General features: G+C 34.3%; 1 protein-coding gene across 7 annotated transcripts in view; it reads right to left on the reverse strand.

Moving 5' to 3' along the window:
* The window catches only part of DZIP3 (DAZ interacting zinc finger protein 3), a 103,871-nt gene that overhangs the window by 13,276 nt on the left and 65,338 nt on the right, over window positions 1-25,257 (reverse strand). For all 7 annotated transcript variants that reach the window (XR_009047685.1, XM_057696730.1, XM_057696731.1 and 4 more), the window contains 9 exons: window positions 24,558-24,602; window positions 15,843-15,868; window positions 12,824-12,989; window positions 11,265-11,360; window positions 10,996-11,123; window positions 5,909-5,977; window positions 3,378-3,474; window positions 1,816-1,919; window positions 174-261 (listed from right to left, as the gene is read on the reverse strand). Coding sequence is in view for 6 of the 7 variants with exons in the window: in XM_057696730.1 (XP_057552713.1) it covers window positions 174-261; window positions 1,816-1,919; window positions 3,378-3,474; window positions 5,909-5,977; window positions 10,996-11,123; window positions 11,265-11,360; window positions 12,824-12,989; window positions 15,843-15,868; window positions 24,558-24,602 (819 nt within the window). In the remaining variant the exon portion in view is untranslated. The remainder of the gene's footprint in view (window positions 1-173; window positions 262-1,815; window positions 1,920-3,377; window positions 3,475-5,908; window positions 5,978-10,995; window positions 11,124-11,264; window positions 11,361-12,823; window positions 12,990-15,842; window positions 15,869-24,557; window positions 24,603-25,257) is intronic.

Below are 25,257 nucleotides of genomic sequence, written 5' to 3' on the forward strand. Positions count from 1 at the left end.
CACGGAAGTAATCAATTTCAAACCTCAAAAAGGCATAAACTTTAATAACTGCAATGAAAAAACATGTTCTTCCTTAGATTTCTCTAGTAATTGTTTTTAATGTTAAATGTTTTCTTTAAGTATATACCACCTACACCATTCAGTCAATTTACTCTAAATACTTCATGACTTACCCTGAGGAATGCAATCTTGTTTCTAACATCTGTCACAATGGCATTCCAACTGTCTACTGCAGCCTTTAATTGAAGTGATTTTAGGTTGCTGGTATAGAAATGGAGACACAAGAGAAAGTTCTTTCTTTTTATACACCACTTAGACCTCCAAAAATTTCTATTATGTTTTCTAGCATATATGTAAATAGAGTAAAACAATAACAAAATTACCTCTATCACCAATTACCTCAAATGGGCAGAAGGTTGTATGGAAAGGCTTGTTATTAAAAATTTTAAAAAAGACTAGGAAACAAAGAGAAGATTCCTTTTTTTCAAGAGCAGATATAACTTCTGCTTCCAGAACACTAAGTTTTTTCTATCTTGGCATATTTTTTTGGGTATATTATAAAACTTTTGTATAGGATTCCCTCCATTGAAGAAGAGAGGCAGAGAAGGCCAAATAGGGAAATTGCCCTAGCCATCCAATGCAGGAGCGTTCTCAAAGATGCTGACTCATCTTGGAAGCAGGTTTTAGACTATTTTCATATTAACCCTGACATCACAGGGCCACGGTTGGCTTATCAGACTCTTTTGCAAATTAGAAAAAGATATTCCTTATAGAGAGCAAAGTCAGAAAGAAATACCTCTTTTGCGAGGATGGTTTAGATTGTCTCTATGAAATGCATAAATTGCACAAACACAGCAGCTCTGCCGACCATGCCCACCAAATGAGTTAAGTAAAACAGCTTTGATGTTTTAAGGTCTGGCATCTCTAGAAGAGAGATTCACATGGCCTTTCAAAAGGCTCTATCTGTTATAACATCCCCACCCCAGTATCACCTGGCATACCAGTTTTAAAAGAACTTAACAAGTTATCACTGAGATCATCTCATACAAAGAGGCTTGACAATATTCTAATTTATAGAGCATCCTTTCTCCCTCTAGCAAGCAAAGATAGACTGATCACTTACAACAGTGCTTCCCTGACCTGAACGAACATCAGAATATCCTGGGAATCTTGTTAAACGTCAGAGATTCTGATTCTTTAGAACTGAAGAATGATGATGATCATATTAAAATAATAATCATTAAAAAATAGTGATGCTTTGGTCCCAGAGATTTTAATTTAATTAATTCCTTAAGTTCAAAGGTGTACCCCATAAAATTATAAACTGAAGAAGAATCCCACGCAACCTGCCTAAAATATGAAAACTCATTTGTAGCACAGCAGGAAACTGCCTTTAACACAGTTTTAGGTACTTATACTGATTTTTCCCTCAATGTATTTTCCCAAAGGTATTTAAAATCAAGCATTAAGAGAGAAAAGAATTAGAAAAAAAGTTTTCCAATTAGAATCCACCTTGTTTTGTAAATATCTGGTCTTCATGCATGTCTATGACTGAAACTTTTGATCTGTTTCATTGTGGAGGAAAGGAAAAACCTGCCAGCAGCTACTGTGCACTTAGTAGACTTCTCAGTGCTACAGCAGGAGCAACAAAGAGCTCAAAGTGACTAAATGACATGTGAGGTTTTAAAAACCAATGGCTTCTTCACTCCAAAGACTCTGATGTCATATATGTAAAACACATCACAGATTATGTTCAACCTTGGAGCCACCTGTGAGTACCTCAGAGAGCAAGACACATCAAGAAGGAGAGGTTACCTTGCTGCCATGTGAGTCGCCCTGGCAAGCTGACTAAGACATTCCTTTTCAGTTTGCTCTAGATGAAGCAAACCAAAATCTCTACGACACTGTAAGAAATATATCTACGGATTTTTGAGAGAAAGAGAAAGAAGTTAAAAGTGTCCTTGTAAATGAACACATTCTTCCCTCAAACATTTCAAGTAAATTTAAAGTTATTATTTTTCAACCTCTTCTAACAGCACCTGAGCTTCTTTCCTACCCATAACACATTTAAAGCTCTTTGATCAATTCTGAAATTCTAATATTTTTATTCAAAAGTTACTCGGTTGGGAAACATCTTAGAACATTAGTTTTTAAACTTAAATATGCACTGGATTCATCTCAGAAACTTTAAAAAACCTCTTGGTTCCAGAGAGTCTAATTTAATTGATACTAGGTGTAGCCTGGGAAATGGGGTTTTTAAAAGCTCTCAGATAATTCTATTATGCAGCAAAGTTTAAGAACACTCAAAAGAAGCCCTGCTATTTGATTTTTTTAATTGATGAACGAGTGAGAAAACAATCAGACTATACAGGATTACGCTGGGAGGGAGGGAGGGCCTGGGAGGTCCTCTAGTCTGATGTCTCTCCCACAGTATCCTCCCTTCCAACTATTATTGATGCATCATCATTTGGCCTCTGTTTTTTCCTACTGATCACTCAGTATTCACTGAAAATAGCTTATTATACTCTTGAAACAGCATTGTTTCTAAAATTAATAATGGAAGTAGAAAGGAACTTCCTGATTAAAAGCAATGAAAAACAAAGTTCACAAACTTGAACTCTTAAGGTAATCTGAGTTTTTTTTTTCCAGTTAAATTTAATACTCAAATACTCTACTCTCCAGGGATTTTTGGTGCAGATATCATCCCTTGATTGTTGAGCTCTGGATTCCAGAGTACTCTGCTGAAAAACAGACCTTACCCATGGCAAAGGTGAGAAGGTTTATAATGCTTTTAATGTCAATGAGCTCTCCAAAAATTTGAATTTTATTGTATATCAAGTTTGGTTATCTATAAATAAAAATTACATACATACATACAATCACATTTCCTTTGAGAGATCCTAGCTGTGGTGTTCTAAAATTACTTAGAAAAAACTGGATGACTTTCTGGGGAAAGAGGTCAGTTGGTTTTCAACATTGGAATGTATGGGGTGTATGTGTTTTTGGAAGATCTATGTAGTTAAATAGCAAAGAAAGGTGATATGGCAGCAGAGAAATGTTATTCTTGAAGTTTGGCTTAGTCACCTGGCTTAATGAGAATTTTCTAAGATGTCTATATTTGCTGTACATACTAAAGCAAAACAATTTCTTCTCATTTGGGGGAAAACAACATAAGATTATCAATCTTCAAGTAAACATATACAAAAATGCCAATGAGTCAAAAAAGCACAAGAGTTTGAGCTATGTTTTTCTGGCTGATCCTAAGATGTCTTACTTCTGCTTATTCAAAAAACAATATTTTAAAAGTTCTTTAGTATACAAGTACACAAGTAAAACTTCCCTCCCCAACCCCATCTCTCTCGCTCTTTTTTTTTTACCTCGGCTGTTAAAGCTCTGCTAGTTTCTGCATTCAGTTTGTTTAAATATGTTTTAATTGTGCTTTCCAGATTATGCTTCTCCATTTCCCACTGAGATCTGAAATATATGATAATTAAAGAGTCAGTAACACTGCAGCAAGGACAGACATTTCCACCTTATTCAGAAGGCAGACAGATACAAGCTATTCAGTGCACAGGAAATGATTTTCTGGAAAGTATACAGCATATAAAAGCAATAGAAGACATTACTTAACCCTTACTATTAACCTTTACTATTATGAGTGTGGAAGGTTTAAAGTTGTCAATATAGGGGTTATGATTTAAAATTTGGCTCTGAAATCAAGTTGTCTGAAGATGAATTTGACCTCCATAACTTATTAAATGTGAAACTATGGGCAAGTTACTTCTCTATATCTCAGTTTCCTCACATATAAAAAAATAGACAAAATTATATTACTTACCTCAAAGAGTTGTGAAAATTCATTCAGATGATACACATAAAGCACTTTGTGTCTGGCACATATTAAGTGCTAAATAAATGTTAGCTATTATTATTAATAATTTTTACCTAAAATAAAGTTTCTAGAAGTCTTTTTTATGTCCTAACAATAACAACCACAGAAGTTTTTATTATCCCTGTCATAAAGCTAAGTCACTGTATCAAAATATTTTACTGGTTATCTCAGTGCTCACGTTCAGTACCTTAGAATGAAAACAATTCCCAGAGCTTGAGGAGAGAAGGAGATGATGACAAGGATGTTATTTGTGAAGGACATTATGGAAATGGCTGCCTGTGAAGTTTCTCTTCCTTCTACCCCATTTCAGCTTCCTACACTTGAGCCCCAGAACGCTAGAGCATACAAACCAAATTATGTCTCTAATGAAAGCAGTTAACTGGACATATGACACTGTAGTAGGGACTTTCACAAGGCTTTCCTCAATGTTTTATTATTAGAAACATCTGGATGCTTCAGTACTTGACAAACATTGATGAGAAGCCTGATAAAATAATATATTGTTAATAGCAATAAGGCCAGATTATTCTGAGGGGAAAAATTATAAAATATTCAAGGAGTCAACAAGAAGGAATTATGATGCTGTTGACTACTGTGCAAAACTTGCCTACAAGAGAAAAAATAGATAAACTGGACTTCATCAAAATTAACTATGCTTCTAAGGACATCATCAAAGAAGTGAAAAAGACAACGCACAGAATGGAAGAAGATATTAAAAAATCATTACTATCTAGAATATACAAAAAACTCTTAAAACTTAAATAGTTAAAAGAGAAACAACCCAACATTAAAAATAGTCAAAGCAAGTAAATGGGCATTTCTCCAAATAGATACACGAATAGCCAACAAGCACATGAAAGATATTCAACATAATTAATTATTAGGAAAATGCAAGTCAAAACCACAAAGACATAACCACTTCACAAATACTACAATGGATGAAATAAAGACAGATAGTGAGTATTGGTGAGAATGTGGAGAATCGGAACACTCATCTATTGCTGCTGGGATTGTAAAATGGTGCAGTCACTTGCAAAACAGTTTGGCAGTTCCTCCAAAAGTTAAACAGAGTTTACTGCATGTCTCAACAATTCTACTCTTAGGTATATACCCAAGAGAATTGAAAACATATATCCACACAAAAATCTGTATACAAATGTTCATAACAGCATTATTCATAATAGCCAAAAAATGTACACAAACCAAATGTCCATCAACTGATGAAAAGGCATGCAAAGTGCAGCATATCTATACAATGGAATATTATTTGTCCATAAAAAGGAATGAGTACTGATGCATGCTACAACATGGATGAACCTTGAAAACATTATCTTAAGTGAATGAAGTTAATCACAAGAGGCCACATATTATTATATGATTCCATTTATATGAAATGTCCAGAATAGGCAAATCCACAGAGACAAAAAAATAGACTAGTGGTTCCCAGAAGCTGCGGGACAAGAGAATGAGGAGTGATTTCTAAGGGGTCCTGGGTTTCTTTTTGGGGTTATAAAAATGTTCTGGAATTAGATAGTAGTGATGGCTGTAACACCTCTGTGAATATACTAAAAACCAAGGAATTGTATGCTTTAACAGGGTGAATTTTATTCTATACGAATTAGATCTCAAAGCAGCTATTATAAAAAATATGTGAATCAGCACAAAACTTAGCCAGTTTCATAAAGCAGTCACATCTAGTAGTACTGATTACAGTAAAGAGAAAAGAACTCATAAGCTCTAGTCCCTGACAGTAGTTTGTGGTTTGACCATAACTTTGCTGGTTTAATCACTCTCAGCAGTTTTCCAGAGCTGGAGGCAAGGTGAACATACCTCCCTATTCGCCTAAGACACTTCCAGTTTACATCTGTTGTCCCAGTGTAATTATTAACACTGCTCAGTATCATGCTCAAAAGTGCCTCAGTTTGGATGATAAGTTACATTAACCAGAATATGCTGACTGGAATCCACAGAGTTTCACAGAGTGTACACTCAACCAAAGCAACAGCTGTTTGTTACCTTTTCATAGAAAGTTGCTCTTTAAGGTTCTTGATTTCATTATCTTTAGCATGGCTCTGACGCTGTAATCTAAGAAAAGAAGAAAGAACGGCATAAAATGTTAGAAATTATTTGTCATTAATAGTCAGAACAACTCTCCTTGAAGCTGAGGAGGGACTAAGTACATCCATTTTGGGCCACAAATCTTAAGCCTGAAAATAACTGGACTCCTCTTATTCTTCTAAAATTTATCTTTCTTACTTCTGATGTCCGATTTACTGACTTTACAAAGAAAGAACTAAGTTTTAACCTTATAATTAGAAAGACAAACAGAAGAGTTATATTGTATCCCCGGCTCAATGACTCGGAAAAATGACTTTAGGTCTTTGTTCTTTAGTTTACCCACTAGAAAACGGAGATGGCCTCTTGTGATGTTCTAGGCCTATGGTGGAATTGAGAACTTCAAATTCCTTAAAGAGATACTATACCAAGTCATGAAAACTATTAAAGACTTAATTTCTGAAAGAAATCAGATCTTAAATACAGAAGTAATGTGGCTGTGTACAAATAAGAATTTTAATTAAAACTATAAATTATAACTGAGGAGTCATTCATATTACCTAATCAACAGAAGATTGGGTAAAAATTTTGTATACATTAGAAAACATAACCTGTGATTAGCTTAAAAACCAATATGCAAAAGGCTATTAAAAGAAAAGCAAAGTAATACTTTTGGCGTTGATATATTCACATATTTTTGATGTTCCCTCCTTTGCTGCATTTCTCTTTACAACCTGTTAATCTGCTTCAATATGAAGAGATTTATAGCAAAAGCACATTTCTCTTTAAGTCTCTGATAAGTTTAGACACTTGAGATACATACGAGTTTTGGTTTATATAAATTAATGGAATGATAAAGCCTTAAAACAATGACATTAAATGTTGGCTGGATTGCTCACCACTAGATTTCAGAGACCACTTACTTATCTTTAAGCTTCTTATAAGTTGTAGAGACTTACAATCAATGTTGTATTGGACTGATAAATGCAATGAAAAGAAACCAGGTCTCTTTAGATAAGAAGTCACGTTCTTGAGTAAAGAATAAGAAATACAAGCTTTGTTACTGTATTATACAGGAGTATGTAGAGAGAATTGAAAAGTAAGTTGTAAGATTTCCAAGACTGACATCTTTCTTTCCCTTGTATACCTCCATTACTTCACTATTTTACCCAGCTCTAGTTTAGAGTGGGCGATAGAGTTGACAAAGCTGATGGGGAATTCAGAAGACCTAGATTCTTAAGTAACAGAGGATAACGTAGGCATAGTACCTATCATGCTGCTCATACATGAACCAGCTACGTACGTTCAGGTAGTCATAACTTCTTAGTCCTATTTTTCTCATGAATACCATGATACAGTGAGATTGGATTTTCTTTTCTAAAAGATCTAAAGTTCTCAAGCTTACTCTGGATGGCTATCAAGTTTATTATATAAATTTTACAGACAGCAGTTTCTTAACATTTAATAAGTGTTTATTGTAATTTGCGCAAAGTACATCGTTTTTGTGTGTCTTCTTTATTAACACTGCAATTATCATCAACAAATATTTATCAAACATTTACTGTAGTATTAGCATTGAATTAGGCCAAAGAAAAAAGATGTTTTTAATTCTTAATAAATAAGATGCTCTAAGATGAAAGAAATCAACATTTTACAATGAAAGAATATTTATATTTTTATCACATGCTCTTGGGACATGACCAAGTGAATTAAACAAAGAAAGGCTCAAAAGCTTATATGAGAACACACGCAACATTCATGCTTTCCTCTCTGTCTGAATGCCCTCTGTCTTTTCTCCCATCTCACCCTACTTACTACCTAGCTTAGGTTCAATACTATGTCTTCAATGAGGTTCTTCCTTATCTCAACATCAAAAGTACTGTTTTTACCTCACAATATCCCTATTAAATATAGCTCCATGTGACTGTTATTTATATGTACTTATTCAAAAAGTTAAGCTTTTTCAGATAAAAACAGATTCACATACAGGTGTAACAGATGATACACAGATCCCATGCACCCTTTATCCACATCCCCTTAATGCAACATCTTGCAAAACAACAGTATAATAACCAGGATGTTGTCAGTGATATAGTTCAAGACAGTGAACAACTTTATCACAACGATCTGTATTTTGCCCTTTTATAGCCACACCCACTTCCCTCCCACTTCCATCTCCTCCTTAAAACCTTGGGACCACTAATCTAATCTGTTTTCCATTTTTATCATTTTGTCATTTTTGAACTATTTGGAACTTTTTCATTTCAAGAATGTTACAGAAATGGAATAATATAGTATATAAGCTTTGGGGACTGGTTTTTTTCACTCAGCACAATTCTCTGATATCCGCAGTGTCTGTAGTGATATCACTGTTTCATTCCTGAAGGTAGTAACTTGTATCTTTTTTTGTCAGGTTTGCTAGGAGTTTGTCAATTTTATGGATGTTTCCAAAAAAACAGCTCTTTGTTTCATGGATTTTCTCTACTATTTTTTCTGTTCCCAATTTCATTATTTCTAATCTTTATTATTTCCATCCTTCTGCCTGTTTTGGGTCATTCTGCTTTTCTTCTTCTGGGTTCTTGAGGTGGGAGCTTGTATTGTATTATACATTTGAGACTTCTCCCCTTTACTAATGTGCACATTTAGTGCTATAAATCTCAGAACTGCTTTAGTTGTGTCCCACACAGTTTGACATGTTGTATTTTCATGTTAATTCAACATATTTTTTTTTTAGTTTCCTGTTTCTTTTTTTAAAATAAATTTTATTTATTTATTTATTGGCTTGTTGCCCTTGTTGCTGTGTGCGGGCTTTCTCTAGTTGTGGTGAGTGTGGGCTACTCTACGTTGCAGTGCGTAGGCTTCTCATTGCTGTGGGTTCTCTTGTTGCGGAGCATGGGCTCTAAGTGCACGGGCTTCAGTAGTTGTGGCACATGGGCTCAGTAACTGTGGCTTGTGGGCTCTAGAGCACAGGCTCAGTACTTGTGGCACATGGGCTTAGTTGCTCTGCGGCATGTGGGATTCCCTGGACCAGGGATCAAACTCGTGACACCTGCTTTGGCAGTTGGATTCTTAACCACTGTACGACCAGGGAAGCCCAATTCAATGTATTTTTATTTGTTAAGTCTCATTGATACTACGTAGAGATAGAGGCTTAGCTCGCAGCTAGACCACATTGATGCTATCCTGACAGAGAAACTGGAGCATTACTTGGTTCCACTTGGTGAGGAATGGAAGATTAGATGCCTGCTCAGTATTGCTACCCCAGCAGGGGAATCTGATTTTTGCCATCTTTTGTCAGAGTGCAGTACCTGTGTCGAAGGGGTGATGTGGGACTAGTGGTGTTCGGCTGGAGTAGGTGGGTAGTGCCAAAAAGGCTTCATGTTGTTATATCTTCCTTTCCCTGATCCTCTGGCTAAAGGGAACAGACTTTCCTTGGTGCTTTAGTGCCCCCTTCCCTTGTGCTTATTGGCAATTCCACATTGGAGATTTCTGCAGTGCCCTGTCTAGAATACACGGGAGGCAATTAAAAAAAAATCACTGTCATATCATTCTTTCAAGTCCCAAGGTTTCTAGATAGTCTGCTTTCTTCTACCTTTCAGAGTCTCCCTATGTTTGTTGTGTTCTATCCAGGGTGTTTTAGTGGTAAGGAAGACTTACAAGTAACAAAGCTGCTACATTTTGGTGGAACTGGAGGTCCCTCTGTTATACATAATTTTAATCCTCTTGTATTAATCTATACTTTCCACTAGCTCACAGTTAATGTCTGATATGTCTTGATATCTTTTACATGTGCCTTACATAACTTCACACACTGTGGGAACTTGATAAATGTCTGGTGAATGTTCAGCACTGAATGTTCAATGTGTGAAGACATATGCATTCCCTAAAGCGGTCTGTTTGTAGTCTCAAGCATACAAGGGAGTCTGGGTAAGGTAAGAGACTTGAAGAAGGATATCTCAGATAGTGAAGGAGACAGGCAGCTCATCTGCATGGATGGCATTACTTTTCTGATCTCTGATACTATATAACATATTTACGGACCACTCATTATCTTCCAGGCTAAAAGACAAAGTTTTTGAATCCTGAAGTGTGGGTTCTAAAGTGATTTAAGCCAGTTTAGTTTGCCCAAGCTACCTTAGGTCCACCTGAAAGTGTTTGCAATTGACATCATGTTGCCAGAGCTATGGCATCCTGTTCTTCCTAAAAAACCCTTTAGGTTGGATGATATGTTATGTGGGAGAAAACTGAAGACCAAAATTTCTGCCAAATATTTCTTCAGTTTTATCATTGGCATCTTGGACTCCTTACACTAAGATATTTCCTAGAACCTGTCTACTTTCCCTATTAGCAGTCTAGGAACTGCAGTGGATTTCAAACTAGAATCATGAATGACTGATATTTTGTGGTATTACTGTTTACTAAAGTAATGTGTCACAAATTATATTACTATTTCACCTGATAATAATTTGAGGCAGTGGTTAGTATAAATAGAATGGAGCAGGATACTAATTTTTCCCTATTAAATCAGAATTTTTAGTCTTAGGCATTTAATACTTAAGATTTAAGAGAAACGAGATTGATAGGGTAAAAAGATTCTCCAGGAATTTGATTTGTTTTCAATCTCTTCTGCTTAGAACACGAATACTCTCAGAAACCAACATTAAAAGGTATGAAAGTGAGTCAGTGATGTTTTTGAGGGATGTACTTATCATATGCTATAAAGAAACAGCCAATCATCAGTCACATTTTACATATTAGAATCATGACCTGAGAGTTAATTATCATTCTCATGTAATTCTATTATCTTCACACTTATTCAGCCAATACATGAAAAGCTTGATATACAGAGTGAGCAGCTGCTTATTTCTCAATCCAGCTGGCAAGGCAAAAATGTAGTGGGTTTTTAAGCAAGTTCAGTCCTGTAGTTGGCAGTTCCTAACGTGAAGTCACAATGCCACCTAGTGGCTACATAGGGATTATCTTTTAAAGGACAGTGTTCAGTGTGGAGCAAACCCAGAATTTTCTTCTATCAACAGATTTGCACTTACTTGGACACCTTATTGATTCCAAAAGCTACTTGCTGGTTAAGAGATGCGATGATTTTATCTTTGTTTTTAATCTGCATTTGGTTTTCTTGCCACCGAAAAGTCACTGTTTTCAATTGTCTTTTGAAATCCTGATCAATGAAAAATATTTCAATGAATTCTGTTCAAGTCACCAGAAATTTAAAAATGGGACTCTTTAAAAATATATGCCATTAAATTTAACATCTGAATTACTTCTAACTTGCCTCAGATCTAATGGCAAAAGTACTTACTTCACACTGATAGTGCAATTTACAAAGCTGCTGTTGTTGAGCAAGCTTTTCCTTCTCAGTTTCTCCATATTCTGTAGTTACCTTGTTTGTTGAGCCCTATTGAGCAAATGGAATATGCATGCTTTAGTTTCCTCTTTAAAAAAGCACTAATATTATAGTTATTTAAAGGAAAAGTACTACTATTATAGTTATTTAAAGGGGATTTAAGTTGCTATCTAACTCATACTCATGCATTATAGGTTTCAATGCAAACTACTTCTCTGATTAATTTTAATATACCTGCCTCTCTCCAATTACAGCATTCACTAAACAATACCATAGATACTTGTCTACTGCTGCTACTACTGGATAATGTTATCTGCATGCTTACCATTTTTAAAGCTTTTTTTGTAAAGCTTTTGTTGTCATAAGAACCATATGAAGTACGCACTCATTACTCCTATCTTAGAAATGATAAAACTGAGTAACTTGCCCAAGGTCACACAGTTAGTGAAGGAGACAGAATTCTAACTCAGGCAATCTTAACTGCTCAAGTACTTAATTATTACCTTAGTAATTATCACCTTAGGTTAATGTTCAACTTCTCCACTGGATTATAAACACTATGACCACAGGGACCATGTCTTAGCATAGCTCTTGACACAAAGCAGGTGCTAAGTGTATTTTTGAATAAATGAATGAACATTTTTCAAAAGATGTGTGACATTTTGATTCTATTTTTTTGACTTCTTATAGCTGTTGACTAAAAACTAAAGGCCCCACATTTAAACTTTAGTGTGACATCCAAAGCTTAGAATATATGTCATTTCAGTCAAAATATATGTATATATTTTCATTGGAAAGGAGACAAAAAGATATGACAATTATACTAATATACTATCAGCCAGGGAATCATTTGTACTAACTGTATCCTTAGACAATCAATATTACAATATATATTATTATACTTAAACCATGGAACAGGCTGTCATAAATTAACTCAGTATAGAATTCTCATGGATAGGTTAATGAACTGGTTTTTCAAAAAAAAAAAGCTTTCATATGTTTTGTCTGATTAAATCATGTTCATGTGCACCTTCATATATGTCGTTCCCAGCACTGACTACGACCAGGAAAGGTACCAAAATAATGTTGTTCATTAATATTTTTTGTAGATATTTCATGGTAATGACCAGGTTTAATTTAAAAAAAAATAAAAGTAGCTTTGTTTTACAAAACTATTCTTCTCATGAAATTTAATCCAATGGGATTAGGCCAGGGTATTTTTTCTTCTTTCTGGTATTTGAAAACTTTTCATAAGAATGCATTTGTAATCAACTCTACCCAATACTTAAAATTAGGAAATGGTTTGAGGATTAAAGGGAAAAGTTTCCAGTTCCTAGGGTTCTTTTTTATGTCAGCCATCCCTCTGTCCCTCCTTTCCTGTTTTTTCTTTTTCCTCACAAACACAACATAAACCACTAGGTTAATATGCTATTCAAAGAATCATGGGGAAAAAATGGTTACCAATTGTTCTGGAAGAAAGAAGGAAGGGCTGTATCCTCCCCATTCAGGCTTACCTGCTCTATCATGTCCAGAACATGCAACTCATCCAGGCTATAGAACTTGTCTTCAGTTGCAGAATCTTCTTGAATATCACTTGCATCATCTTTCATAAATACATTGATTGGGTATAGATTTGCTTGTTCTTTCTTCAACTGCTCTTCCTTACCTATCATATTTGGGCTATAGTGGTGACATAATCAATGTGATCTTTTATAATTGTATAGTGCTTTTCATCTAAGCCATTATTTCCCAAATTAATATTGTACTGGTCTCAGGACATAGAAGCAACCTAAATGCCCATCAACAGATGAATGGACAAAGAAGATGTGGCACATATATACAATGGAATATTACTCAGCCATAAAAAGGAATGAAATTGAGTTATTTGTAGTGAGGTGGGTGGACCTAGAGTCTGTCATACAGAGTGAAGTAAGCCAGAAAGAGAAAAAAAAATACCATATGCTAACTCATATATATGGAATCTGAAAAAAAAAAAAAGATACTGATAAACGCAGTGACAGGGCAAAAATAAAGATGCAGATGCAGAGAATGGACTTGAGGAAATGGGGGCGGGGGGCAAAGGGGAAACTGGGACGAAATGAGAGAGTAGCATTGACATACACTACCAAATGTAAAACAGCTTGTGGGAGGCTGCTGCATAACACAGAGAGATCAACTTGATGATTGGTGATGACTTAGAGGGCTTGCATAGGGAGGGTGGGAAGGAGGCACAAGAGGGAGGGGATATGGGGATATATGTATAAATACAGCTGATTTGCTTTGTCGTACAGCAGAAACTGGCACAAAGTGTAAAGCAATTATACTCCAATAAAGAGCTAAAAAAATTATTGTACTGGTCTCATGAGATGCTCAGATCAGAAGCGCTCATAGTCAAAGAAAGTTTGGATGGTGCTCATATTGTGTATTTCTTTTGAAGATTCACAATGAATTTTAGCATATTTGAGATAGCACTCAACTGAGGTACCTAGCCTGTTCATAGTAAGTTTTTTCAAGAATTATGAGACCATGGAGTTCATTTTTCAAATTATAACTATTAACATCAGTTACTTTGAGAAACAATACTTTGGGAAATATTGACAAATATGTCCACATCTGCTATATTATCTAATTAATCATCACAACATTCTTAACAGGTAGGTTGGTTTAATCAACTTCAGCGCTTAGGTCCCATGCACATTTAAATAGGGTTGCAAATAGCAACATAAAGTAGATTTAAAATGGAGGTTTCCTTTGTAACAGGACTTTATTAAAAAAAAACTGTAGTAATAATGAATTTCCATAACTAGGAACCACTGAGAAAACAATGAAAATATTACATATACAATGACAATTAACTCATTTTTATACCTATGTCTAACATTTAAATGCATGCTACTATCCTTTCAGTTGGCCCACTATTTAGTAGCTACAAATTTCCTTGTGAATCTCATTGAACAGTAACAGGAAATAGTACTTTTACTTATAGCATTATATAAATAACTTGATTTCATTAATGAGTAGAAAGAAAACAGATAACTCCAGGATGCATTAGCACTTATTTTAGGCCACTGAGACCTAGAAAAAAAAATGAAATCTACTGCTTGTAGAATAACTTGTAAAACACTATAAAACAGTCAATAGGTGTCACTAAGTATTCGAAACTGACTCAGACATTTTGGAAAGTTCAGTGAACAAACTGCTTGTGTAGACTACAGTTCCAAAACCCAATCAGTTTTCCATATTACTTAAAGAGCTTTTAAAAAAATTACATTTTTCCAACACCCCAACAACTGTAAAAATATGAATCCTGTATTTTTGAAAAGCTCCAAAAGATTATTCCTAAATTTCTAAAGTATGACAATAGCATTGTGATAATACAGGAAAATATTCATCTCTTATTAAAGAGATGCAAACTGAATCATGTAGAGTTAAAATGATATGATGTTTGGGACTGAGAACACTCAAAAAAGAACAAAATGTTAAGGGAAGAATGAAGCAAATGTGGAAAAACAGTGAAAACTGTCGAATCAGGATGATAGGTATGCACACTAATGCAGATATATTATTCTCTTTACTTTTGTATGTATTTGAAACTTCTCATTTAAAAACAAAGCTCCTTGGATGATTTCATGATCACCCAGGTTTGGGTCTATGCGGTAAGTCACAATGAGCAAAATGACTGATAATACTGTTTCATTCTTCAGTAAGTTATTTTTATGGTATCTAAACATAGCATGAAAAAAAGAAACACAAAAAAAACTACTGCTTTAGTGGCTCAATTTGTTGACAAAGAAAGTTAAAACACATCTTAGACAATGGACTATTAACTTACCAAGTGGATCATGTCCGTTAAAGTTAACAAAATATGTTCTTGTTACCATTTTAAAGATATCTTAAGTTATGTCCTCACAGAGTGTTCTCTAAAGTTACTAATTTTCAGTTAACAAATTTTGTGGTGGTTACAATGATCTCTTCACGAATGTCTGCCCCACTTCCTTCCTCTATTACACTGTCAATCATGTGGTTGTAGAATATAGCTCACAATGTTCTTTAGGCATTAAAAGGTTTCCAGTACAGGTTCAAAATTCCCTGCTAACAACTGGGATTTAAAAAAAAAAAAAAAATCTCAGGCTAATTAAATAAACGAAATCAAACTCTCTTGTAAAAGGGGTCACTGGGACAAACAATAATCTGTATTTAAAGTTTAGTTTATAATTGGCTAACTACAATCTGGACTATATTTTAAAAGATTTTATGCTGGAACCAAATTTAGTCCTTGAATAAAGCAGTTAGCATTGGATGACTCTTGAGTAGACATATATTGATAGAAAAATGGCAAGAGATTCTATTCTCCCAAAATAAATGATAATTTAACTTTTTGTCACTTTCAATAAAAAAAACCCCAACAACTTAAGACAAAAAACTGTCTTTTCTTCTCTTAGTGAGAACACGTCCCAAAGCAAGGCTGTGTCATAATGGCAAAGCACACTTTGAAAGTACTAAGAAAAATTTAAAAATTAAACTAATACTCACACTTGCTCTTCTTTTGATTCCTTATTCTGAAAAATAACATAAAGATTTAGTATTATGTTGATACAGCATAGTGATCTAACTGCATTTAGGTCAGTATTTCTCAAGCTTTTTGACCATAACCAAAATAAGAAATACATTTTACATTATAACTTAAATGCATATATATATATATATTTTTATATATAAGTATAAAACTGAAATATAAGTCCCATGAAATAAACCTTACTCATGTGTGTTATGGACTGCATGTTTGTGTGCCGCCGAAATTCTAATGTTGAAACCCTAACCCCCAATGTGATGGTAATTGGAGGTATAGCCATTGGGAGGTAATTAGGTTTAGATGATGTGGAGTCCTCATGATGGGATGAGTGCCCTTATAAGAGACCAGAGAGCTGGCTTGCTTACTGGTGCATGCTTGCTCACTCTTTCTCCAATATGTGATGATATAGTGAAAAGGCAGCTGTCTGCAAATTAAGAAGAGGGCCTTCACCAGATATTGAATCTGCTGGTACCTTGATCTTGAATTTCCCAGCAACATGAAAAAATACATGTTGTTTAAGCCACCCAGTCTATGGTGGTTTACTATAGCAGCGAAAACTAAGACAGTGCATGATGAACTCTGGAATTTTTTTTTATTCATACTAATTCTATTTCCTTTTTTAAAATGATAGTTTTGACTCACCAAATTGATTTTGTAATCTTTCACGGAGTCATGAAACACAAATTGAAAATCACTGATTCAGATATTGGAAGTAAGTGTTGCGGCTGAGTTTGTATCTATTGCTGTATCTTGGGACAGGGTATGTGTAATTTTCATTTATGGAATATGATACTAACTACAAAAATTCTTGAAAATCTACATGTAAAGAAAAAGCAGATTGATATATTAAGAATCTTATAGAAAAAAAGTGTTAGGGAGTTCACAATTGGGAGGAAATATTAAACAGCCCTATATTTTATTTTCATTAAAATAAAACTATAAAGGCAACCTATTAAATAAAGGTAATATCAATGACAGGTAACATACTAAATTAAGAGTATAAATTACTCTTATATACCACCCTTCTATTAGGAGTATCAATTACTGTCATATAAATTACAGTATTAATTTCTACTACCACCTCTTGTTTACAAGAAAATTCAGGTCTCCTTCCCAACAGATTCCATGATATAATTTGTTTTGCTTTATTATCTATATACTAAGAGGATTTTTGCATTTCATTGTCTGATCCATGTCCAGTGCCAATTTGATTCTACAGTTTAGAATTATCAACTCCTGCCTTGGTTCCAGTGTACTTAAATAAGTAAGCTGAATAGACCTTTGGTTGTTCATAAGGAACATATCTAGTACAGTTAAGTATAGGTTCTCCTGCTATTCAAAAGTAGAACATTCCTATGAAACCTTTCATAAACTGAAATGGCATAAAGTGAAGAAGCAATTACAGGCATACCTTGGATGTAATCAATGTTCCGTTCCAGACAACCTCAATAAGGTGAGTACTGCAGTAAAGCAAGTCACACAAATTTTTTGGTTTCCCAGTTCATGTAAAAATTATGTTTATACTATACTGCAGGCTATTAAGTGTGCAATATATAGCATTATGTCTTAAAAAATGTGTATACCTTGATTTAAAAATACTTTATCGCTAAAAAATGCTAACCATCATCTGAGCCTTCAGCAACCTGTAATCTGTTCTTTGGTAGATGGTCTTGCCTTGATGTTGATGGCTGCTAACTAATCCGGGTGATGGTTGCTGAAAGCTGAGACGGCTGTGGCAATTTCTTAAAATAAGACAACAATGAAGTTTGTCCCATTAATTGATTCTTCCTTTCATGAATGATTTCTCTGTAGCATGCAATGCTGTTTGACAGCATTTTACCCACAGTAGAACCTCTTTCAAAATTGGAGTTAATTCTCTCAAACTCTGTCCCTGCTTTATTAACTAAGTTTATGTCATATTCTAATCCTTTGTTGTCATTTCAACAGTCTTTACAGCACTGTCATCAGGACTAGAGTCTATCTCAAGAAACTACGTTCTTTGCTCATCTATAAGAAGTAACTCCTCATCCATTAAAGTTTTATCATGAGATTGTAGCAATTCAGTTACATCTTCAGGCTCCCCTTCAATTTCTAGTTCTCTTGCTATTTTTATCACATCTGCAATTACTTCCTCTACTGAAGTCTTAAATCCTTCAGTGTCATCCATGAGGGCTGGAATCAACTTCTTCCAAACTCCTGTTAATGCTGGTATTTTGACCTCTTCCCATGAATTATGAATACTCTTAATGGCATCTAGAAAGGGGAATCTTTTCCAGAAGGTTTTCAATTGACTTTGCCCAAATCCATCAGTGGAATCACTATCTATGACAACTGTAGCCTTACAAAATGTATTACTTAAATAATAAGACTTGAAAGTTGAAATGACTCCTTCATCCACAGGCTGCAGAATGAATGTTGTGTTAGCAGGCATGAAAACAACATTAATTTCATTGTACATTTCCATCAGAGCTCCTGGGTGACCAGGTGCATTGTCAATGCGCAGTAATATTTTGAAATAAATCTTTCTCTTTGAGCAGTAGGTCTCAATAGTAGGCTTAAAATATTTAGTAAACTATGCTGTAAACAGATGTGTTGTCATCCAGGCATTGCGGTTCCATTTCTAGAGTATAGACAGAGTTGATTTAGCATAATTCTTAAGGGCCCTAGGATTTTCAGAATGGTAAATGAGCACTAGCTTCATTAGCCCCAAACAAGAGAGTCAGCCTGTGTATTGGAGTTTTGAAGCCAGGTATTACTTCTCCTCTTTAGCTATGAAAGCCCTAGATGGCATCTTCTTCCAATAGAAGGCTGTTTTGTCTACACTGAAAATCTGTTGTTTAGTAGTCACCTTCATTAATTACATTAGCTAGATCTTCTGGATAACTTGCTGCAGCTTCTACATCAGCACTTTGCTGCTTCACCTTGTACTCTTAAGTTATGGAGATGGCTTCTTTCTTTAAACCTTGTGAACCAACCTCTGCTGGCTTCAAACGTTTCTTCTGCAGCTTCCTCACCTCTCTCAGCCTTTATAGATTTGAAGAGAGTTAGGTCCTTGCTCTAGATTAGGCTCTGGTTTAAGGCAATGTGGTGGCTGGTTTAATCTTCTACCCAGAACACTAAAATTTTCTCCTTATCAGCAATAAGGCTGTTCCACTTTCTTATTCCCGTGTTCACTGGAGTAGCACTTTAATTGCCTTCAAAGAACTTATCCTTTGCATTCACAGCTTAGCTAATTTTTTGGCACAAGAGGCCTAGCTTTTAGCCTATCGCAGCTTTCAACATAACTTCCTCACTAAGCTTGCTCATTTCTAGCTTTTGATTTAAAGTGAGAGACCTGCAACTCTTCCTTTCATTTGAACACTTAGAGGCCATTGTAGTGGTATTAATTGGTCTTCTTCAATATTGTTGCATTTCAGGGAATAGGGAAACCCAAGGAGAGGGAGAGAGATGAAGGAACAGCTGTTTGGTGGAGCAGTCAGAATACACACATTTATCTTTTAAGGTCACCATGTTATATGGGCATGGTTTGTGGCATGCCAAAACGTATAAATTACAATAGTAACATCAAAGATCACTGATCACTTCAAGTGGGATTTATCCCAGGGATGCAAAGATGGTTCAATATACCACAGTAACAAATTGAAGAATAAAAATCATATGATCATCTCAACAGATGCAGAGGAAGCTTTTGACGACTCAACATCTGTTTATGATAAAATTTTTCCACAAAGTGGATACAGAGGGAACATACCTCAACATAATAAAGGCCATATATGATAAGTCCACAGCTAACATCATACTCAATGGTGAAAAGCAGAAAGCATTTCCTCTAAGATCAGGAACAAGACAATGATGCCCACTCTTGTCACTTCTATTCAACACAATATTGGAAGTCCTAGCCACAGACAAGAAAAAGAAATAAAAAGAATCCAAATTGGAAGGGAGGAAGTAAAACTGTTACTGTTTGCAGATGACATGATACTATACATAGAAAACCCTAAAAATGCCACTAGAAAACTACTAGAGCTCATCAAGGAATTCAGTAAAGTCACAGGATACAAAATTAATACATAGAAATCTGTTGTATTTCTACACACTAACGAGGAAATATCAGAGAGAGAAATTAAGAACACATTGCATCAAAAAGAACAGAATACCTAGGAATAAATACAAGGATGTAAAAGGCCTATACCTGGAAAGCTATAAGAAACTAATGAAAGAAACTGAAGATAACACAAAAGTGATGGGTAGATATATCATGTTCATGGATTGAAAGAATTAATATTGTTAAAATGACCATACTACCCAAAGCAATCTACAGATTCAATGCAATCCCTATCAAAATACCAATGGCATTTTTCACAGAACTAAAACAAATAATTCTAAAATTTGTATAGAAATTCAAAGACCCTGAGGAGACAAAGTAATTCTGAGAAAGAAAAACAGAGCTGGAAGTATCATGTTCCCTGACTTCAGACTATACTACAATGCTATAGTAATCAACAGTATGGTACTGGCACAACAGACACAAGGATCAAAAGAATAGAATAGAGAGCCACCCAGTAATAAACCCACACACTTATGGTCAATTAATCTATGACAAAGGAGGCAAGAATATACAATGGGGAAAAGACATTCTCTTCAATAAGTGGTGCTGGGACAACTGAACAGCTACATGTAAAAGACTGAAATCAGAACATTTTCTCACACCATATACAAAAATAAACTCAAAATGGATTAAAGACCTAAATGTAGGACCAGAAATTATAAAACCCCTAGAAGAACACAGAGGCAGGGCACTCTGACATAAACTGTAACAAAAAAAAAAGCAAAAATAACAAATGGAACCTGATTAAATTTAAAAGCTTTTGCACAGCAAAGGAAACCACTGACAAAATAAAAAGATAACCTACTGACTGGGAGAAAATATCTGCAAACGATATGACCAAAACAGGGTAATTATCCAAAACAAACATTTCATACAACTCAATATAAAAAATAAACAAACAAAAACCAAACAACCTGATTAAATAATGAGCAGAAGACCTGAATAGACATTTTTCCAAAGAAGACATACGCCAACTGGCACATGAAAAGATGCTCAACACTGCTAATCATCAGAGAAATGCAAATCAAAACCACAATGAGATATCACCTCACATGTATCAAAATGACTATAATCAAAGAGACCACAAATAACAAATGTCAGGAAGGATGTGGAGAAAAGGAACACTGTACACCATTGGTGGGAATGGAAATTGGTGCAGCCACTATGGAAAACAATATGAAGATTCCTCAAGAAACCAAAAATACAACTACCACATGGTCCAGCAATCCCACTCCTGAGTGTATAGCCAAAGAAAATAAAAACACTAATTTAAAAAGATACATGCACCACAATGTCCATAGCAGCATTATTTATGATAGCCAAGATATGGAAGCAACCTGTGTCCATCAACAGATGAATGGGTAAAGAAGATATGGTACATATACACATGGAATACTACTCAACCATAAAAAAGAATGAAATTTTACCATTTGCAACAACATGGATGGACCTAGAGAGTATTAAGATTAGTGAAATAAGACAGAGAAACACAAATGCTGTATGTTATCATTTATATTTGGAATCTAAAAAATAAAACAAGTGAATAAATAAAACAAAAAGAGACAAAGTTATAGAGGACAAATTAGTGGTCACCAATGGGGAGAAGGAAGGAGGGACATTATAGGGGTAAGGGATTACGATGTACAAACTACTATTGTATACAATAAATAAACTACAAGGATATATTGTACAGCACAGGGAATATAGCCAATATTTTATAATCATTTTGAATGGAGTATAATCAATAAAAATTTTGAATCACTATATTGTATACCCGAAACTAATATAATACTGTAAATCAACTATACCTAAAAAAAGAAATCACTAATCATAGATGACCATAAAAAAATAATAATAACGAAAAAGTTTGAAATATTGTGAGACGTACCAAAATGTGACACAGAAACACAGAGTGAGCAAATGCTGTTGGGAAAATGGTGCCAACAGACTTGCTCGATGCAGGGTTGCCACAAACCTTCAACTTGTAAAAAATACAGTATCTGCAAAGTGCAATAAAGCAAAGTGCAATAAAATGAGGTAAGCCTGTACATTTTTTGTATAAGCAAAAATCTTCTTCACATTTCTTTTGCTTAGCACAGATACTTACGCAGGTCTTTCACAAAAGCAAAGTGGCATAAAGTGAATTTCAAAAAGTGGGAGATACCTGTATTTCTGATACTCCTTTTAAGCTCTTTCCAGGATAACTTCATGCTAATGCATGTATCAGCCTGTCTTATATGCATCTCAGCAACTTTCCTTTAGAGAGGACATCCACTTTGAAGAGCTTGACTTATTTCCTGCCATATTACTTTTTTCCCCAAGGCTTCAATCACAAAGCCTTCTATTCTTCTGCTATCTGCTTTACCTTCCTTTTCTATTCCTAACCCTCAGTTCCTCTGAGTAGGGAATAGAATTGGAAAGAAAGAACTAATTAAGTCTCAAAAGAGTTATTTACAATTTAAAACTCTATGTATACTAGTTAGAAGAGTTAGAAGTTACCTTATGGACCCTCTATTTGCTACAGATATTTCATGTTTTCGTCATCTTCACCCAGAGAATGCCTGATAGGTGTTTTTAGGACCTCAACTATTGTTAGGTAGACATACTGAAAATCAAATAATTAACAGAGGACATAATTTCATGCATAAAGACTTTGTAGTCACCCTGTATAACATAAACTTCTATATGCTACAATTTTTCATAAGGAGAACTCTTGATTAGAGAATTTGATTGATTGACAGCTTTTTATAACTGGTTGCGTACATCACACTAGATAGTTCTTTGCTTCTATAACAGTAATTGAGTATATGACTAAGACTATTGTCATATAAAAATTTTTCAGCATTTTTAGCTTTATACTTCAAAATTTAGATAAGAGATATGATACAAGACCTCTCTTCTAATGTCCAAATTTTATCTTGATAAAATTATTTTATTTTCAAAGTATCTCAATTTTTTAAATAAAATAAATTGGAAATACACTTAGGACATTTAAAAAAACAAATTCCTAGATAGTTGCTAATTAATAAGAAATTTTTAATATTACTAGTATATAAATTTTTAAGTAGGTTTACATTATTTCTGCTTATGTTTATTCCCTGTTTAATTTCAATTTGACATAGAAGTGGGCCTTTCCATTTCGCTAAAATTGAGAATCTACCTATTACCATATTTTAATCTTTGGGAGTAACGAAGAGACACACTGAAACCCCTGGAGCTTAGATTTGTGGTCTTACAGCTGTAGATTTACTTGGTTAGCCTTATGCAGTATTACATCTGGGACTTACCAATGTTTTGGCAAAAATAAAAAATATAAGCTACACTAATGAACCAGTTGTGTTTTATTAGCTATGAATTGACTAAAAGTAAGGAAAAAAATTTATATCATGTCATTTAAAAACAAAATTTATTTTTAAAAATCTAATTTTCAAAATAACTTTGGATAAATGAAAATATTGATATTTTACTGATCAGATTAGAGTGTAATCTTTATTTTGCTCTGCACCTCAATAAGTATTTTGTAAATTTACTTTCATTGTGTAAAATTTCATTTACAACTAAAGTTTGTGTCTTCTTCCAAATGACTAATAATATGAACTTACCAGATTGTAGCTGGGCAAATATTCTCACTCAGTTTATAATATAATCTAGAGTTTAGATATGTTTCAAGCCAGAAAATAACAGTTTTTTAACATAGTGGTTAGCTATACGCTTAATAAAAAAATTATCTTGAGTCCAAATCCATAGGAATGTACAACAAGAGTGAACCAAAATGTGATGTATGGACTTTGGATAATTATGATGTATCAATGTAGGTCCATCAATTGTAACAAATGTGACACTCTGCTGGGGAATGTTGGTTGAAGAAGTTATGCATGTGTGGGGACAGGAGGTATATGTGAAATCTCTGTACCTTCTCCGCAATTTTGTTCTGAACCAAAAAAATTGCTCTAAAATAATAGTCTTAATTTTAAAAAATTAAGCCAATAAAAAAATACTCTTGACTTTCTCAAGCTATTAAGAGACTTCTTGCCAAAACTATGCTACAGATCATAACTTGTTCGTTTTACAACTCCCAAACGGGAAGAGGCATAAAAGAAGCCTCTTGGATTTGTATCATTTTTGTACATGATCACATTGTTGGCAGAGCCTTAGACACAAGGAGAAAAACAAGATTTCTTAGGTTTTGAAAAATACTTCTGAACTTATCTGCAGAAATATGAAAAGAAGCTGTTTTTAAAACAGGCATTTTTAAAATGAGAGTGGTACACAGAAATTAATGAAATTTCTAAGTGATTAATTCAGTTTATTTATATATTTAAATGTATAAATTATGATTTAGGAAAGTAAAGTAGGGCATACTGTAAGTTTAAATCATTTTCAGAATCTAACACACATAGACTTCTCTATAATCATACATTCAATAAGCTATGAACATTTATAAGTCATTTGTGCTACTTGTCTACTTGGACTAATTTTAAGTTCTAACTAATAGTACAACGATGTATTAAAGCTAAGTGTTCATAATCAGACATTCCTCTATTATAATGCTAATATAGCCTCTTACCTTTTTATTCTTGGTCTTTTTCTTTTTCTTTGGCTTACTCTTAACCTGATAGGTAAGAAATAAATCACGTATTTAATATGCAATTCAAACTGCACAATGGATTATTTTACAAAATATATTTCCTCTAACCACTGGGGCCTTTTATCTTCCAATATAGACCATAATTTCCTTCTAGATTCTATGGAAAATTATTTTCATTTTCATTTTAATCTCAGTCTTCTGCTTGAGAAATCACTGATGTGTAAAGGAAAAATATATAATGTCAATGAGTAGGCTACTGAAAAGAGCTCAGAGGTCCTCATTTGCACACATGCATGCATGACTGAAAAAGGAGGAAGGCACCTTAAAAAAAATCAACATATTCAGGTCCATAAGATGAAAAATTAAGCCTAAGAAGAATTTAGTGACTACATAATAACTGTTACCACTTATCTGTAAAGCAATACATCCTGGATGATTTTAATTCTACCCCTGTGTAAACAGTATTGAAATATCTGTTTTCTCTTCCTTTCTCTCTCCTTCTATTTCCCACTATGCTTTCTTCTACTTTCTGTTAACCTCCCACATCCACTCCACTACTCAGGATAAAGAAACATGTTCAGAAATCTAGCATAGTGCCTGGCACATAATAAGCGTTCAATAAATGCTGCTAAAATATATGTTTAAGGCAGCAAAGATTATGGAAGAAAGTACTGGGAAA

This window comes from Hippopotamus amphibius, chromosome 10 (genome assembly GCF_030028045.1).
Source record: "Hippopotamus amphibius kiboko isolate mHipAmp2 chromosome 10, mHipAmp2.hap2, whole genome shotgun sequence".
Classification (NCBI taxonomy): domain Eukaryota; kingdom Metazoa; phylum Chordata; class Mammalia; order Artiodactyla; family Hippopotamidae; genus Hippopotamus; species Hippopotamus amphibius.